This window comes from Hemicordylus capensis, chromosome 6 (genome assembly GCF_027244095.1).
Source record: "Hemicordylus capensis ecotype Gifberg chromosome 6, rHemCap1.1.pri, whole genome shotgun sequence".
Lineage (NCBI taxonomy): Eukaryota > Metazoa > Chordata > Lepidosauria > Squamata > Cordylidae > Hemicordylus > Hemicordylus capensis.
In genome coordinates this window covers 108,292,547-108,310,560 of record NC_069662.1, presented here as the reverse complement: position 1 = coordinate 108,310,560, position 18,014 = coordinate 108,292,547, and the positions used below count along the sequence as shown (strand labels likewise).

General features: G+C 43.1%; 1 protein-coding gene across 11 annotated transcripts in view; it reads left to right on the top strand.

Moving 5' to 3' along the window:
* RARB (retinoic acid receptor beta) overlaps window positions 1-18,014 on the top strand; it is a 490,600-nt gene that overhangs the window by 459,962 nt on the left and 12,624 nt on the right. For 10 of the 11 annotated variants that reach the window (XM_053263915.1, XM_053263907.1, XM_053263908.1 and 7 more), the window contains 3 exons: window positions 2,481-2,641; window positions 8,863-9,039; window positions 16,787-16,991. In XM_053263915.1, the coding sequence (XP_053119890.1) occupies window positions 2,481-2,641; window positions 8,863-9,039; window positions 16,787-16,991 (543 nt within the window). The remainder of the gene's footprint in view (window positions 1-2,480; window positions 2,642-8,862; window positions 9,040-16,786; window positions 16,992-18,014) is intronic. The other variant, XM_053263912.1, reaches the window with a different exon arrangement.

The window sequence follows — 18,014 nt, the reverse complement described above, 5'->3', positions numbered from 1 at the left end:
AACACTTTTGTATTTGTGTCTCTGGGAGCAGAGCAGCAATTTGCAGTGGAGAGGGATGAGGACTCAGTACGTAAATAAGAATGGAAGCTGCAGCAAAGTTACCAATTGCTGCACAGCAGTGTGTATTGCCTGGTTACTCAGTGGGAAACGGGGGATGTGGCTTGAATCCCAAGTTGGGAAGATGTGAATGTGGATTCTCTAAGGCACAGTCAACCTTTTGGAGATCCTAGTAACAGTAGTAAGTTCAGGTAGAAAAAAATGAGAGCAGCATGCCACCTTCCATGTAGCAATACTCTAATCGCACATCACCTAAAAGACTCATGATGGCCCTTTATTTATTTCCCATAGGCCAAACCCCCCTCTTCCCCATTCTACACATGTGAAAGGCTCCCAGCCATGTACTCCAGCACTAAAGGTGCCCAATATAGAGACATTGCTCAGAAGAAAGGTCCAGATTTACAATGTCCTAGAAGAAAACACTGAGGAGAATACGAACGTGCACCTGGGAATGCTGTGATTGCCAATGTGGACCAATGACTTGTTCATGATTTGATCTTTGTCCAAACCCCTTTATCCCATCCAGCCATACCTATCTGTGTTCAATAACTGGTATTTGTGGGTGATTGTCCCAGATCATGTTGTTACCTGTCTTCCTTCCACCTCAGTCTTGTTGGACTCAAGTCTCTCTGTTCCAGGTCCAACACTCTAGTCACCACACCATGGGCCTGTTCAAATGAATGTGGGCCAGAAAATGAGATCAGGTCAGGATGGTGCCGAGAGCATGCCAACCCTGATGTCACCTCAGGACAGTCCAGAGTGCTGTGGGGCGCCCTTTAATTGTGAATGGGGACATAAGTCTGATTCATCCCCCTACACGCACTCCAAACCACTGTTTTTGAAGCATGTGTAGAGGGTGTTTTAGATGAATGTCCCCCCTCACACAAAGGATGCCCTGACAGCACATCAGGATGTCCTCCAATGGCATCAGGGCAGGTGTGTTCTTGGCACAGCCCCAGCTTGATCACTTTTGCTGGCTGGTATTCATCTGAACCCGCTCCCTTCTATCTCCCTTGCCTCCATCTATTGCCTCCCATGTGTAAATTTTTGATTGTAAGCTCCTTGGGGTAGGGGATTTTTTCTATCCTGTAAAGTACCAGTGTAAAGTTGTGCCTTTGGGTCAGTGTTGACTCTTGGCGACCACAGAGCCCTGTGGTTTCCTTTGGTAGAATACAGGAGGAGTTTACCATTGCCATCTCTCGCGCTGTATGAGATGATGTCTTTCAGCATCTTCCTGTATCACTGTTGCCAGATATAGGTGTTTCCCAAAGTCTGGGAAACATACCAGCGGGGATTCGAACCAGCAACCTCTTGCTCCCTACGCAAGTTACTTCCACACCAATCAAATCAATAAAGTTATATGACTTAGCTCACTTGGGGCTATTTGAGATGTCATATTAACTTTATAGCAAACCAGTGGTGAATCAACACTGTTTTAATGGCTTTGCATTTGGGGTTTCTTATGGATTATGGTTAGTTGTTGAGTCAGGTACTGTATTAATGGGATGAGTGCTCCATCCATCAGGTGGGTTTTGTATTGCTATATGCTTTAGTCCTTACCTGGTTAATTTACTTTATCTCCCAGGTGCTTCAGCTCATGCATATATCCTATCACATTTTCATTCCACTTCATGCACCTAGTAAAAAAACCCAAATAGATTATTTCCTACAAAAGTTCCTGGCTCACCCAATGTTTCTCTCTGCGGCACCACAACGTTTGACTACTGGGTGGTAATTCAGTGATGATTGGTCACCAAGGAGTGTAATCATAGGTATGGAAATTGTAGCAATGGAGACATGCATATGAAAATCCAATTTATGTGGGAGCTACTTATGGAACAAGTAGCTTCCTCTTAAAATACCTTGGATATTTTCCAGCATGAATTTCTTCTGTTGGCAGTGCTGAAGATGTATTGTAATAAGGATAGTGATATTCACTGTATGGTTTGAGAACGGATTTAAGAGAGATCCTTCTGTTGAGAAAGGCATGTAGTAAAAGGGCAGAACCTGTTATTATGAGGAATCATCATTGTCATCATTGTCACCACTGTGAATGTCATTATCTGATACTTAATACTGCTTTTACACCTCAACAGTGTTTACAAAGATCTTTCTATGGATGGGATTTCTTAAGGTATTCTAGTGTTGCATGCAGCACTTAACGATAACTGTAGCTTCAGGAAGTCTCCGGTGTTGTACAGAAAGAAGTCCTTTTATTTCTGCAGCAAAAAGAGAAAATTATACCCTAACTAATCTAGTGAGCTCAAATTTTGCTAACAGATCTCGAACAAAAGAATTCTCACCCTCTCTGTTCTCGAGGTTTTTGAATTCTTTGGTGTTTATTGCTTTAATGAAGAATTCCTACCTCTAATGTAGACTACTCTAAATGACTGTATTTGAACTGCATTTGTTCTTGCCTGCAGCAGTCCGAAATGACAGGAACAAAAAGAAGAAGGAGCCTTTAAAACAGGAGTTTATGGAAAACTATGAAATGACCGCAGAGTTGGATGATCTCACAGAGAAAATCCGAAAAGCTCACCAGGAAACTTTCCCTTCACTCTGCCAGCTAGGCAAATATACTACGGTAAGAGCTGTTGCAGAGAACATGTTTAGAAGTGTATAAATGTGCTAGATGGGGTTTACTGTGCAGAATTACAGAAGCACGTTGCTCTTCAAGGGACCTGGAAGTCCTTAGTACAACCCTATGAACCAAAGCCGGCTCTACTAGAACGGTCATTAAATATTAACCTATACGATCTAGCCTATGCAGTGCCATAGATGACCACTGGAATGAGCAAGTGCTTGATGGGTCAACAACTAAAGTTCATAAAACACACTCCAAAGGTTTTTGCAATGGTCAGTCACAGTGCCAGACATAGGAATATGCTTTATACCGAGTCAGGCCATTGGTCGATCAAGCCCAGTCTGATGACTGGCAGTGACTCTCCAGACATCTCCTGCTACCTGTCCTTTAACTGGAGATGCTAGAGCTTGAACCTGGGGCCTTCTTTCTGCAAAGCATGTGCTTTACCAGCAAGCGATGGCCCTTTCCGAACAGTATTCCAAAGCCAAGTGGAGACATGTGCTTGCACTCTTTGTCCTCCCCCATCTTCTTCCCTCTCTTTCTTGGATTAATAAATTGCTTTCTGATTTGATCAAATCATCGTTTTCCATTAGATCCAAACTGGCTGGCTGGCTGGCTGGCTGGCTATTTATTTATTTATTTATTTAATGTTTTCCCATTTATATTCCGCTCTTCCTCCAAGGAGAAACATAGTGTTCAGTTTCTCCTCCCGACAATCCTGTGAAGTAGGTTAGGCTGAGAGAGAAGTGATTGGCCCAGAGTCACCCAGCAAGTCTCATGGCTGAATGGGGATTTGAACTCGGGTCTCCCTGGTCCTAGTCCAGCACTCTAACCACTTAGTCTTGCAGACCTGGATTGAAAACCACAGTTTTAGTCCAGTTTGCAATTCTGGTTTGGAGGGCATATTCGAAGCATAATTTGCTGGTTCTGACATACTGGCAACTTACGCTTGCCATTATGCTTGATTAAGCCAGATAAACATTTATTAATACATGTGTGAGAGATAAGGAGAGATCACACAAGCACACACTTGGTTCCTGGTTCTCCAGACCTTTGTTTTGAGGACTGGGAATGTGTTGAATTCCGGGAGAGTCTTAGGGTGATTTCATATATTACCAAGAAATAGCAAAGAGGAAGTGCAAATGGTGAATGAAGAGGGAGTTTGTATATCTCCTCAATGGGGAAACTGGTATTTTCCTGATGTTGGGATAGTACAGCAATCTTCCCACAAGAGAAATGAGCATGTTCATCCTCTGTGCATTCTCCTGGCAGTGCAAGATAGAGGAACACTGGTTTGAGTTGCTGCTCTTCAAGGTTTACTGTATTACTTGGGGTTCATAATGGAACAACCAACTTCCTCATAAGGATGATTCATATCTGGGGTCCCATATCTGGATTATTTTGGAAAATACAATCCCATGCTCTATGATGGGATTGTCTTACCCAAGTGATTAAGTGTTTGAACTGACATCTTATGGCTTTCCAAGTTCAGTTCATGGCACTTGTTTAGACCATCTACCTCTAAATAACTACATGCATTTATTCAAATATATTTAAATATAATGGCTGTAATGATGAGGAAAATTACTCAAAGAAGTCCCATTGAAATTCAAAGGACAAGTTAGCCATTTCTTAGACATTTGCTTAGGAAAGCTAAGCTTGTCAGTAAAGGAATTATGTTGTTCACGGTGAACTTAGCCAATGTGAACAGTCCTCACCTATTTCAACCCAAAGGTTTGTCAGCTGTTGCGCATCTGCCACTTCCGGTACGACGCTGACTGGGGCTGGAGGGAGGTATGCTTCAGCCCCACACCAATGTTTTTGGGAAGAGCACTGGCAGGGGGAAAGCGGCGGGGAAGGTAAGGACACCCTCCCTGCCCCTTAAAGGACCCTCCCCCACCTCCGAACTGTCTCAAACACTGGCATTCCGAACTGGTTCAACACTCCAGAAAAGGAGCGCCAAACCAGTTTGTGCACATCCCTACTGTATGGGAACTCTGTAGTGTAATGTATGGCATTAAATAAGTGGTTGACTTAAGGATGCCTGGCTCTCTGTTGGATTGTAGCCAGCGACTGGGCTTTGAGAGAATGACATCTTTCATAAGCCACAGCTTTATCTGGACAGTGTGATTTGGCACTATGCTGAATGCTTGATCCCTGTTACAAGGAAGTGCACAATAAAGAGGCCCATTACCTCAACCCTGGCTTGTATCCTTCATGGCCTACCAAGCTGAATCTAGACCACCAGCCATGTATTGTGGTCTTTGAGGACTGCAATTCAGTGGTAGGTCAAATATTTGACATTTCAAAGATCTCAGGTTCAGTCTCCAAGTAAAGTAAGGTAAAGTGTGCCGTCAAGTCAATTTCGACTCCTGGTGCCCACAGGGCCTGTGGTTGTCTTTGGTAGAATACAGGAGGGGTTTACCATTGCCTCCCCCTGCGCAGTATGAGATGATGCCTTTCAGCATCTTCCTATATCACTGCTGCCCAATATAGTACCAGTGGAGATTTGAACCAGCAACCTTCTGCTTGTTAGTCAAGCATTTCCCCACTGCGCCACAAGTAGGGCCAGGAAAATCTCCTCTCTGAATGTCTGCAGAGCTGCTGCCAGTCCATGTAGACAATACTGACTTAGATGGACCAATGGTCTGATTTTGTCAAAAGCAGCTTCCTTTGTTCCCACACAAGGAGCCTGGCAATGCCTGTTTTTACAGTCCCAGGTAGGCACGGAAAACAGGAAGTTTACCAAGCTGCCGTGCATGCCTGCTGACCTGCATTCCGCTTGGTAAATCACAGATTGTTCAGGCCTACCCCAACCATGACTTAGGAGCCTTCTTCAGCTGGTAAAACAGAGTTTAAAGACAGAATGGTTTGGGGTTGCTGTTTTTTTTTTTTTACTGTGTTGATGTCTCCATGAATGTCTTATTCTGAATGCTTTCTTGAAGATACAGCAGATTGCCACAAAGAACCAAAGGGGATCAATTTAGATGAAAAATAAAAATGCGGTAAATAAAAATAAAAAATGGCCCTGTAATTGGATTTTACAGCCTGGTCAGGCTTTTCTGCTGATAAAAATGTCACTAGGGTGCCTTACAGTATTATCCCATAACCACTGCAGGATATGGGAAACGTGGTCCTTCAGCACATGCATGAATGCTCTTGGAAAAGGCACTTGGAAAACATGCCGTAGTAAAACATTTAGCTGAACTCCTCCAGTCTGATATTTCTCAGAACCCATGGAGAGCGAATCCTGGAGTTTCTGCTTCTAACCTACCTTTTTATATTAATCCCATATTTTAGCTTTTGGCCTGCACATTGATGCTGTCTCCGTTCTATTTTTCCATATCGGTGAACATGGCTGAAAATGTCCTGGTTTCCAGCGATACTTTGAGAAGCTCTGATTACTAAACAAACCGTTAAAGTGCTTTCTGACTGTAGCCTTCCTAAGATAATGCAGAACACTGTTCCACCAGAGCCTCTTATTGATGGAGAAAGTGGTACAATAAAACACCAGCTTAACTTTGGGCTTTATTAACTACTTCTTTTCTTCAGTTTGCATAATAGTCAAATTAAATTTACTTTTTGTTAAGGCTGCTGGGCATTGGCTTAAAAGCAGCTGTGTCAAACGTCCCCTCTGCAGTTGGGAGAACATGATAAAGCAAGCTCATAAGATCCTGGTCAAGATTTTGTTCACACTAGCTGGTTTCATGCAGCGTCTTCTTTCCAGATGGATACCCTATTGTAAAATGATTTCCTGCTCTAGGCTCTGCTTTGTGCAGCTCTGTGCACTGCCATTTTTCTATGGAACTGGATAAACTGCCTATTAAATTTAATTACAACCTGAATGACTGCACATCTTGATCTTATTTCCCACCCCCATTTACAGCATTTCACCAGAGTCCTTGAGGATGATGTAAAATAAATCTTAAAGATTCGTACTCATGGACTGAAGAAGGAAACGTTTCAATGAGCAAAGCAGAGACTGTTAACCCATTATACTTAGATATGTCTTAGCACAAACTGTCAGGATAGTCTCAGCATCGGAAATGTTTCCAATAGCTTGTGCCTTCTAAAAGAAATGTTTGCAGGAACATCTCCTTTTGCTTCTGTCCAAGCAATACCTCCACTCACTTCCTGCACATGTCACATCATATGCTTTTATAAGCCTCAAAACAAAAATGAGCTGGGGTTTGAAGCAGATCCCAAGACATACCTTTTCTTGGTAGGCAAATGTTTTGTGAATAATGGACTTTGCTTCCTGAGACAAAGAAATCATCCTCCAATACTTTACACAAGTTTTCCCTCTACTTCCATGGTTTATCACTGTATAAAAGATGGCTCTTTTCCATTCATAGACACTGTTACATTGTTTTTTCACAGAGCTATAAAACCTTTGCAAAGACACACTGAAGATAAGCTAACTTGAACTAATTTGCTAAGGGCCAAACTAAGTGTCACATTAAAATGTATAATTTGTCCCCGCAAGTTTGTATTTTGTAATTTAAATAGCACAGAACAACCCACTCAGGAATGAGAAAATGGTGTAGAGCAGGGGTTCCCAACCTGTGGTACTCCAGATGTTGCTGAACTGCAACTCCCAACAACCCCAGCTACAATTTACTGTAGGGGTTCCCGACAAGGGATACTGGTACCCTTAAGGGTACTTGAAGGGCTCCCAAAGGGATACTGGGAGCCCTCCTGTCTCCCCATGCTGCTGTCAGGATGTTTGCCGGCTTGAAGCTGACACATCCTCAACAATGTGTCCACTGCAGAAGAGCAGGAGGATGCCTCCTCTTCTGCTCCTGATTGGCTGGCTATGTGTTGAAGCTCAGTGTACCCCTCCCTTCAGCCTGAGTGACAGGCTTCAGAAAATTAGTCCTAAGTACTCCCTTTGAAATTACTAGGGCAAGTAAACTTGTCCCATTAATTTCAGTGGGAGTACTCATGAGTAACTTAATCTCTATGGGTACCTGAGCTGAAGGGTACGCTTGTTTTTAAAAAGGGAACGCTGGTGTATAGGATAGAAATTTGAGCCCTTTTTCGTGTGGATGTATTTTGTTAATTTGTTTGTATTGTGTGCAAGCATTTGTTTTTAGTGTTTTTATCATAAGCTGCTTTGTTCTTTTTTGAACAAATGAAACTTGAAAGTGAAACTCAGGATATGAATACAGTCTCCCCTCGCCAACGGCGAGGGTTCTGTTCCTGGAAACCCTTGTGGTTGGTGTTCCCAGAAACCCTCATGGCTTTCTGTTCCTGGAAACCCTCATGGTTGGCGAATTTGCGATAGACGAACCATTAGTTTCAATGGCAAACAGGGCTTAGGGGAATCATGGTCGCAAAGCGACTGAAAACCAAGTTAAAAAAAGAAAGAATTGCCCCCTGACCCCCGAAAAAATGAACCCCTCACCTCCAGAAATGACCCCTGACCCCTGAAATGACCTCCCCAACCTTGATTTTTTAAAAAATTGCTAAACCACAGATACTCGGGTCACGGTTGGCAAGGCTGTTCACAATTTCTCCATCGCGGATACTCAAATTCATGATTGGGAAAACCACAATAGGCCTGGGACAACTGTATAATAAATAACTGATTATAATTGCTTCCACTCCCCTCAGCCCTCACCTGGCTTGGGGAAGGGTTAAAACACCTCCTCCCCCACACCATGGTCCTAATTCTAATGATCAGACCCTCCCACTGCAACCCTTGTAAGTTACAAAAAAATAAGCGTACCGGCCAAACTGCACATTTTACCATAGTATGGAGTTTAGTCCTACAACTGTACCCATGTGAAAAGGGCTTGCATGGTATGGAAATTATGTTCCACAAGACAAGAAGTGGCTGCTTTTCCCAGACATAGAATCCAATATTCACTTGAGCTCCACTTCTCATTTTAAATCCTGGCTTGTGACTGTAAAATTAATGCTTCTCAATGCAGTCATTTTATAACCAGAGGGAAAGAAAAATGACAAAGGTATTTGGAAATGCATGCATTCATTTTTACCCCATGTGCAGATGGTATCTTTAATCATAAGCAACAGAGAATCATGCAAGGAATTTTTGGGAAACGAGACCTTAAGAACAAAAGCATTCCAACTGCAAATCTTTACTGAAGCTGAAATTGATTCTAGAAAGACCTCCTTGCCTTGTATTATTTTATGTGTATTCAGCTACATCTGACCACAGAAGTTGTTTGATTTATGATTCATTCTGTTATTTTCAGAACTCTAGCGCAGACCATAGAGTTCGATTGGACCTTGGGCTTTGGGATAAATTCAGTGAACTTGCTACCAAGTGCATTATTAAAATAGTGGAATTTGCAAAGCGGTTGCCTGGTTTTACAAGTTTGACCATTGCAGACCAGATCACACTACTTAAAGCCGCCTGCTTGGACATCTTGGTATGTATTGGGGGAGGGTGTGTGTGTAGGAATGATATTCTTTTGCTCTCGCTGGCACATTTATATTTCGATATGCTGCTGGTCGATACTGCCGATAGAGAGAAGTGCACACTCTCCACTACTGTGCACTATTGCTCAGAACAGTCATTCATTTCGAAGGGCCTGGTGAGAATCCTGAGCAAACTCCATTGAAATTCTTTGCAGTGTTCCCAAATCCTGTTCTCCTTTTCATCGAATGCAGCCCAATTATGGCGTGAAAGTTGGATGGCTGGAAATGAATTTGTCCTAAAGATGAGAGCCTGTATAGAGCTGTAAACAGAGACCTTGACCTCGATGATTTCTACTTAGTTACAGACTCACAAGATGACTTTGTGCAAGTATTTGGGCAATACAGGAGTGTAATCTCTTATATTTAGCAGGGGAAGAGCAACTGGCCCTGTCCAACCCCAGCACAGCATCCCTCCAATGGCTGTTGCTGGTGTCTACCTTATGTTTCTTTTTAGAATGTAAGCCCTTTGGGGACAAGGGACCATCTTATTTATGGATTTTCTATGTAAACCACTTTGAAAACTTTGGTTGAAGAGCGGTATACAAATATTCATAGTACAGTAGTAGTAGTAGTAGTAGTAGTAGTAGTAGTAGTAGTGATGTAATCTCCGGACCCTGAGGGAGGACTCAGTAGGATTTGCAGTCATCAGGGAATGTGATTCCATTCCCCTAAATAGTTGGCCTCTCCTGTGACCAGTGGAAGCAGAACAGGTCATGTAGATTTCTGCAAATTTACTTGATTTGCATGATTTATGCCAGTCACACCATTCAGCATTTCTTTTCAGAATTTGCATGACCTTGATATGAACCCCCCCCCTTTTAAGTATGGCCCTGATTTCTTGCCTTCATTGTCTTTGACATAATAATGGACAATGACATAACACCAAGAAGTGCTACATGAAGCAGCTCATGTGAAAGATGAACTGCAATTTATTTACTTTTTTTTTTTTAAGGGCAAAGTAAATTATGCCAAGAAAAAAATAGTAAGGCTTGGTTTTCTGTTTCGTGGATGTCCAGAGGCTAGGCTTCTGAATGCCAAACTATTGGCTGTTCCCAACTTGTCCCCAGAAGCCTCTTGTTGGGTGGCTCTCTGTCTTCTGCTGCCTATGTTATGTTTGGCTCAGCCTAGAGCGTGTTCAGGAAAAGTGCTCAGAGAAGTAATTAATCATGGAATCCCATAAACGCACATAACTTCAAACAAAATCCTCGGGAGGAGAATATTAGCTGCTCTGACCTTTTTCTTCTCGTTTTGTCACAAGCTGTTGCGAAGGGTCCCTCCTATATGACACTGATGTATGGGTGAGGCAGAGGGTTGATGGTGGTGGGGGGACCACAACGGAGAAGGAGACCAAAAGCGGAGGTGGCTGTGTCGTTCCCAAGATTCATCGCTCATTGTCCCTTTTTCTTACAGTCTCTCATTCATACTGGCCTGTCTTCTCATTATTGTGTGTGTGGTCTCTCTCAAGACAGAGCTATTCATTACCAATTGCATGCCTGCCATGGTTAGCACTCTTACGATAAGACATAGTTAAGTTCTTCTTACCCCACAAAGGCATACAGCAATTTGTGAAATATGACAACGTCTCAAGCATATTCCATCACACAGTTATGAGAAGGGAGCTGTATTGCTATTGGGAGGGCGGTTTAGCAAATGGTTAATACATTGTTTAAAAAAAAAAAAAAGGTTCATTGAGAGTTTACATAGCTTAACTTCTCTCCAGCCCTTCGCTCTTAAGATGCCTGTCTTCTATTTTCAGCCTGTCATTTCCCAGGAATGCTTGTCAGCTGCCAGACACAATCATTTGTAATTCTGGCTGCTTAAGATCCTCAAGATCCAGCCTCCTTATCCGGGGAAGGACTCGCTTCGTTAGGTGGATTGGGCCCAGCCTTATCTTTAATGAGATGGTTTAGGTGGCAACACACAATGTCATATGTATGGGGCACCTTGTTCTCCCTGTTTGTGGTCTACTTCCATCATGAAGAGGCATATTGATATGCTGGGGGTAGGGTAGGAATGCATGGAAACGTACTGTGGAGTCTTTAGCCCTATTCAGCCATTATGTTGTAGATGTGAACAACATGTACAACAGGAGAGCTGGTCTGGTGGTAGCAAGCATGACTTGTCCCCATAGCTAAGCAGGGTCTGCCCTGGTTGCATATGAATGGGAGACTTGATGTATGAGCACTGCAAGATATTCCCCTCAGGGGATGAAGCTGCTCTGGGAAGAGCAGAAACTTTCAGGTTCCCTCCCTGGCTTCTCCAAGATAGGACAAGATTTTTTAAAAAAAAAAAATTATAGGACAAGATTTTTTTATTGAACCAACAAGATAGGGCTGAGAGAGATTCCTGCTTGCAACCTTGGAGAAGCCGCTGCCAGTCTGTGAAGACAATACTGAGCTAGCTAGACAATGGTCTGACTCAGTATATGGCAGTTTCCTATGTTCCTATGTTTCCTATGAACAGACTCCTGTTGTACAGCTATACATGTCTTTGTGTGAATAACTGTATCTTCATAAAAGTGAACCTGGGTACACATAGGATATGTATTGCTGTACCAGTGTCCAACATAACATGTGAATAACCTTACATGTGTACAGATCTGTACCTGCATATGAGCGATGTGCACGAACCATGGTTTGTGCACAGGTTCAGCACCAGACCAGTTTGGGCGAGGTCTGAACTGGTTTGGCAGCGCTGGGTGGGAGGGAACGGCAAGCAGCACTCTAAAAAGGAGTAGAGCAGGTCCTTAGCTGCTCTCTGCCGCCTCATGCAGCTTCTTGCTGCAACTGCGCTCCCCAGCCCCAAGAATCCATAGAGCCAGCACACACATGGCTTCTTTATGACCAGTAAATCTGAAGATAATGTTTAACTGTTAAATAAGCCCTTTTGCTCTGGAAAAATCAGGAAAAGTTGAGGTTGGGGGGTTCATTCTTAATTTAGAACTACAATATTTCCTGAGGAAGAACATACATGCTAGAATAATTGGAAAATTTGGAAACTAGTTTAATAAACCTTTCTTACTACATCCATTGGTTCTGCCTTCTTTTCATTTAGTTCTGGCTTTGCAGTCAGTTGTCCCAGTCAGAAGGTACATGTTGATTTAGATGGGTGGGTACATAGATTCCAGAGCTTAATGCATGCATCACAATTTCTCCACCCAGAACTGATCAGTAGCCCGATTCAGACATTGTGCTATACGAATGTCTGTACATTCATACATGTGTTTGTGTGAATGACAACCTTTGTTCATTTTAAAAATGAACCTGGAAACAGACTCTTCAAATGCATGATACAGATAGGAAGTGTTCTTCTGATCCCGTGTTTAGCATAATGACCGTACCTGTGTACAGATCTGTACCTGTGTACACCGTACACATGTTGAACAAGAGTTGAACATAGGGCCTACTAGGTTGGACAAATGCATTGAAAGAGGCAGAAGTGATTCTGATTTGTTTTTCCTTGTATCAAATGTTTGACTATAAGCTTCTCTTTAGCTACTGAATTTTTAAAAAACTTTTTGGAGATTTTAACAAGGACCTCTTGTTTCTATTTGTACCCTTAAAAGGTGGGCATTTTCAGTATAAAACAGAGTAAAATCAAAGGCTGACATCCCTATCAAAGTGTTTGTGGAAGGATGTCATGCTAGTGCAAAGCTGTTGCACTACCTGTTTGTGCGAAGTCTGGAGCTTTGCATCCACCCATAGAAGTGTTGCACTACTGCAAGCATGCTTGCACTTGCAGTAGGACAAGGCTTCTCATTTGTTTTAAATGGAGCTTTTGTGCAATTGTGGAATGATATTATGCAATTAATCCCAGCTGTGCAATCTGCCTGGACCAATTTGGATCACATTTAGTACAGTTGTAGTGCCCCAGCCATAGGGACATATCAACAGCATGTTTTTAGCCTATTTTCCTAGTGGAAAGTAGCCTTAGGAGATCACTTTGCTGTGTGTGTGTGTGTGTGTGTGTGTGTGTGTGTGTGTGTCCGTGTGTCCCAACAACTTCACAATGCCTGGAACAATTTGGACCAAACTTGGTACAGTTATAGTGCCACTTAGGGACACCTCAACGGCATATTTTGTGATGACATCATCCACACCAATTCAAGATGGCAGATGTGTGAACTTGGGCCAACTTGTGAACCGTCTAATTGATTTGCACCAAACCTGGTATAAAGTTTAGGATTATAGAGGACATTAAACCTTGATAACCCAATAAAGGAATTTCAGACCCCATTTCAGGATGGTGACTGTGTATGTGTGTTCCCCCCAACAACTTTGTAATGCCTGGACCAATTTGGATCAAATTTAGTGTGGTTGTAGTGCCTCATAGAGCTATTTCAATGGAGTATTTTATAATGACATCATTATCTCATTGCCATCCTCTACCTATGCACAGTGGACATTGTTCCGACAGACGAGGCTCTGACCACTACATTTTACTCTACCCTGCACATTGCACTTGGTGTTTAACAACAGAAAGTGCATGAATTTGAAGGTGCTAGTGATCAATTAAAACTATAGTGAAAGGAAAGTAGGCGGATTAGTTCTTACCAGAATGAACTTCTTGCTTAAAAGAGAAAAAAGGTCAAAATTGGAAGAAAGCTTTCCTGTTGGGTCTCTTGGACATGCAGTGCCCTCTTGCAAGACTCATCTCTGCGCTATGCCAAGCAGCCATCTGTTGCCAGGCAAAGATGAAAGCAGCAGAGGCAGCGCCGATGTTCGTCAGCTGCCAAGTATGTGAGAGACTTAGAGGAAGGCTTTCGGTTGCCTTAGAAATGATTAAATTTTTCTCTCCGTTGGGTTGCATTTGTGTAAACCTTATTTCCTCTGCTTGCTGTTGCATCTTTAAAGCAAAGCCAGCTGCTTCAGCAGGAAAGGAGGCACATCCAGCCAAGCCTTGATGGAGTAGAACTGGAACACTGTGGCCACCTAATCATCTCATTGATAATGCTGGGTCTGATCTTTTATTTTTTCATTTATTTTACTGGAAAAATTGAATCGCGGGAAGTGTTGAAATTGCACCCCAGCACTCATATCGTGAATGAATCTGGCGGGCTGTGCTTTCTAGGGTTTGTTTTCTTTGCTCCCGCTGTTCATAAATAAGTCAGCATGGAGGCATCCTGTTTGTCTTGTTAGATAAAACCAGATTACAATCCATGATTGTAGCAAGGGTGAAATTAGAGAAAGGATCTTGCATAGGAATATGCTGCGATTACTCGTTGTCATTGGCATATTATGTGTAACCAGTGAGACCACATTCTTCCCAAGTAGCAACAAGAGGCAGCTTAGATAACCTCCGTGCAGATCATTCTTAGCAACAATGGCAAGAATTCCTTTCATTTTTCTGCACACTTCCCCCCCCCCACTGCGCTCTCTTCTTGGGCACATCCCAGAAGAAAATTTGTAGAAATGGACCATTACTTCCTTCTATAGTCATCTATTAATAGCTGGCCAAACTATAAATAGCTCACCTCCCTAGTTTGTTTGTTTTGCTGTATCTCCAGAAAATCAGTATTGAGCATGAAAAATAACACTCTGGGTCAAAAAAAGGGTGCCATCACACCCCAAATGCCATGCCTATATCCTGAATTTGGTCTCGCATTGAAAAATAGCTTTTTACAACCGCTTTAGAAATATTTTAGATTGTTAGCCAGCTCCAAGGAAAATGATGTGTCTTGCTATACATTTTTAAATAAATATAAATCAAAGTATATGGGGAGTTGGCCTCCTTCCACCACCCTCTGCACCTAACTCTGAACGTGTCAGAAGAATCATTTTTTGGCCCCCTTCATGTGATCCACAATTGCTTTCCTTTGCATTTTGAAGAAATTTGTATTTCTTGCATTTGGCTGATCCATGGGGCTCCTAATGCTCTTTCATCTAAGGAGCTGACCAAGCACCCACCCCTAAATTCTCTGAGCAAAATATGAGGCGGTCATTCCCTCTCTTTCTAGGGGTGAGAGTGCAGGAGGGTGAATTGAGGCCACTGCCACAGTGCTCTCAATTAGATGCTTAGGTGCTCTACTGGAAGCAGGGGAAGCCAGCAAAGAATGTGCCATCAAAATGCAGAGACCCATTTTATCTCATTGCTGCACAACTTCAGCAGTGTGAGCTCCATGATTTGCATTGACGTTACATCAGTGGCCCTTGCAGTGTGAAGCCACAGAAGCTTGTAGAGCTCTATTGTACATTATTGTCATCAATAGTGCATCACCAAAGTACATGATTAGTACAGAATTTAAACACACACACACACACAGAGGCTGGGTTCACACAATCACAAGGATCCTGGTTTGAAAGCTACTGAGGATTAATCACCTATGGAGGTGATTGTCAGAACCCAGAATTTTTGGGCAGTTCTGCTCAGGTTAACCAGCATTTAACCAGGATAGATAACCAGGATTGAATGTTGGTTATATATCCTGGTTAAATGCTAGTTAACCTGAGTGGTTATTGTGAGAATCCAGCCACAGAATGTACTGGTGTACTTTCAGGTGCCTTCTGAGTACAGCTGCCTGGAATCACCAGAGCAAAGCAAATAATCCCATGTGATAGTCTAAGAGGCTCTACACACGATCAAGGTGTAGAGCCTCAAGCAGGTGTAGAGCCTCACACATGAGCAACTGCACATTGCTCGGAGGCCAGATCAGCCGCCCAGAAAAGCGGTAGCTTCAGTCGGGCGCACCTGGCCATGGCTCACTGGGGAGCTCCAGGGGAAGGGGAGCACCACCGTGCGGTGCCCCAGCCCCACCCTGTGTCAGCCACGACTGCAAGCAGCCGCAGCTGACACACAGTGGAAAAAACCAAGCTTGCTCTGTTAACCCCGTTTAACAGGAGAATTTCTTAGGCAGGCTAGCCGCCATGGAACCACCGGGCTTGCCCACTGGTAGTTCTGACGATCACAAGACACTGGGCTGGGCTCCCTTAGTCTGGTTTCTAGTGATCGTGGGAATAGCGTCTATGTTTAGTACATTTGGGGCTGCTGGAATTGTCATGTTTTTGGAAATATAGATGTGACAGTGCAAATGGGAAGCAGGGGCAGAGTGATTCAGACTGATCTTCAACTTAAACACAGTGTAGATACTCCTACATTGAAAAAGTAATGTCAGCAGTGTGTACCTTGCACCTAAACATGCATCTTGCACCTAAACATCTTGCTGGTGCAACAAGTCTCAGTAGAGGGCCCAGTAGCCTTAAAGGCATACAAGTAAGGCAGAGATGTTTGAGAAAATAGCGGTAATTAAGCAAGTGAGCCCTATAGGTTAAGGACACAGTCCAGTCCAAGTTAAGCGCTTTGACGGTCCACTGATTTCAAGTAGGAGACATACACTGCACATTTACTTGGAAATAACCCCCACTGAACTCTGCAAGTCTTACTTCTGAGTAAATATGCATAGGATTAGCCTGCACAGCACATGCTGAACTTTCATACTTGAATCAATGGGACTTGAGTGTTTAACTTTAGTAGGATCATGGCCCAAAACTGTGATATTTCCAAGGCTGCAGAATGTGAGCTAGTCCAGTCCCTTGAGATAACAGAGTTATGGCTAATGAATCTTGCCTTCGCATGGGCATAACTCAGTATTGGAACCCGTTATTTTTTTAAAAGTGTGTGTGGTGGTGGTGGTGCCCGGAAGTGGGTGGAGGGGTTCCTCTGGAATGACACTAAATAAAAGTTGTTTTTCTTTCCCCCCAGATCCTTAGAATTTGCACAAGATACACCCCAGAACAAGACACTATGACATTTTCTGACGGCCTTACACTGAACCGAACTCAGATGCACAATGCTGGATTTGGTCCCCTGACTGATCTTGTGTTCACATTTGCCAACCAACTCCTGCCCTTGGAAATGGACGACACAGAAACAGGCCTGCTTAGTGCCATCTGCTTAATCTGTGGAGGTATGAGCACTACTTGGGCTTGAGATCTTGAGTGGGAAGAATAGGTTTCCTTTGCTGCCAGCTTTCTCAGTGATCTGTATTGGCTTGTTCTCTGACATGTGAACTGGACATAGAAGAGAGATAACCGGTTGAGAAAGTAAAGGATTGCTTATTGTTTGGCCACAAGTTGACGTTGTTCCTAAAGAAAGATTCCGATTGAACTTGATTTCACACAAAAATGGAAACAGGATTTTTATAGAGAGAGGCCTCCCTATTACTAGGACTTTAAGAAGAAGCAGCTGTCCTACATAAATAAGATGGATTCCTACCAAAGAAAGATTTACCATTTAAATTGGTTGTGGGTGAATTCCTGGAAAGATACAATTTAGAATGTTGCATATAAATCTAAATCAGGGCTGCTCAACTTCAGCCCTCCTGCAGATGTTGGTCTGCAATTCCCATAATCCCTGGCTATTGGCCACTGTGGCTGGGGATTATGGGAGTTGTCGTCCAAATACACCTGGCAGGCAGCTTACGTCGAGCAGGCCTGATCTAAATGAATATCAAGGTTGCAGTCCTAAACACACTTACTTGGAAACAAGTTCAATTGCTCAATGAGACTTACTTTCAAGTACATACATTGGATATTAAACTATAGTTATCCCTCAGCCAACCCCTTTGTTTCTCCCCCGCTCCCCCAAATCTGACTTCCAATGCTCAGACTGCATTTAGATGACCCAAACAAGGATAATCTCAATATGGCAACTGCGTTAGCCTTAGAGGCTGATGCACCTTACCGAGAAAGTTCACGTTTCACAATTTGTTTATAATGATGTAAAGGGGTGGGTTCCAATTTAGCATGAAAGTGGATTGAAGCTGAGCTCCGCCCAACCTACCTTAGTTCCGGGAGCCCACGCGATCAGCCCATCCCTGTGCAAACCTCTCTAGGCTAGGATATGCCAAGATTTGTTTGTGCTGTGAGATCCCACCAATCTCGGCAGATGCTAACTTATATGCTTCACAAAACAAAACAGAGATATGAAC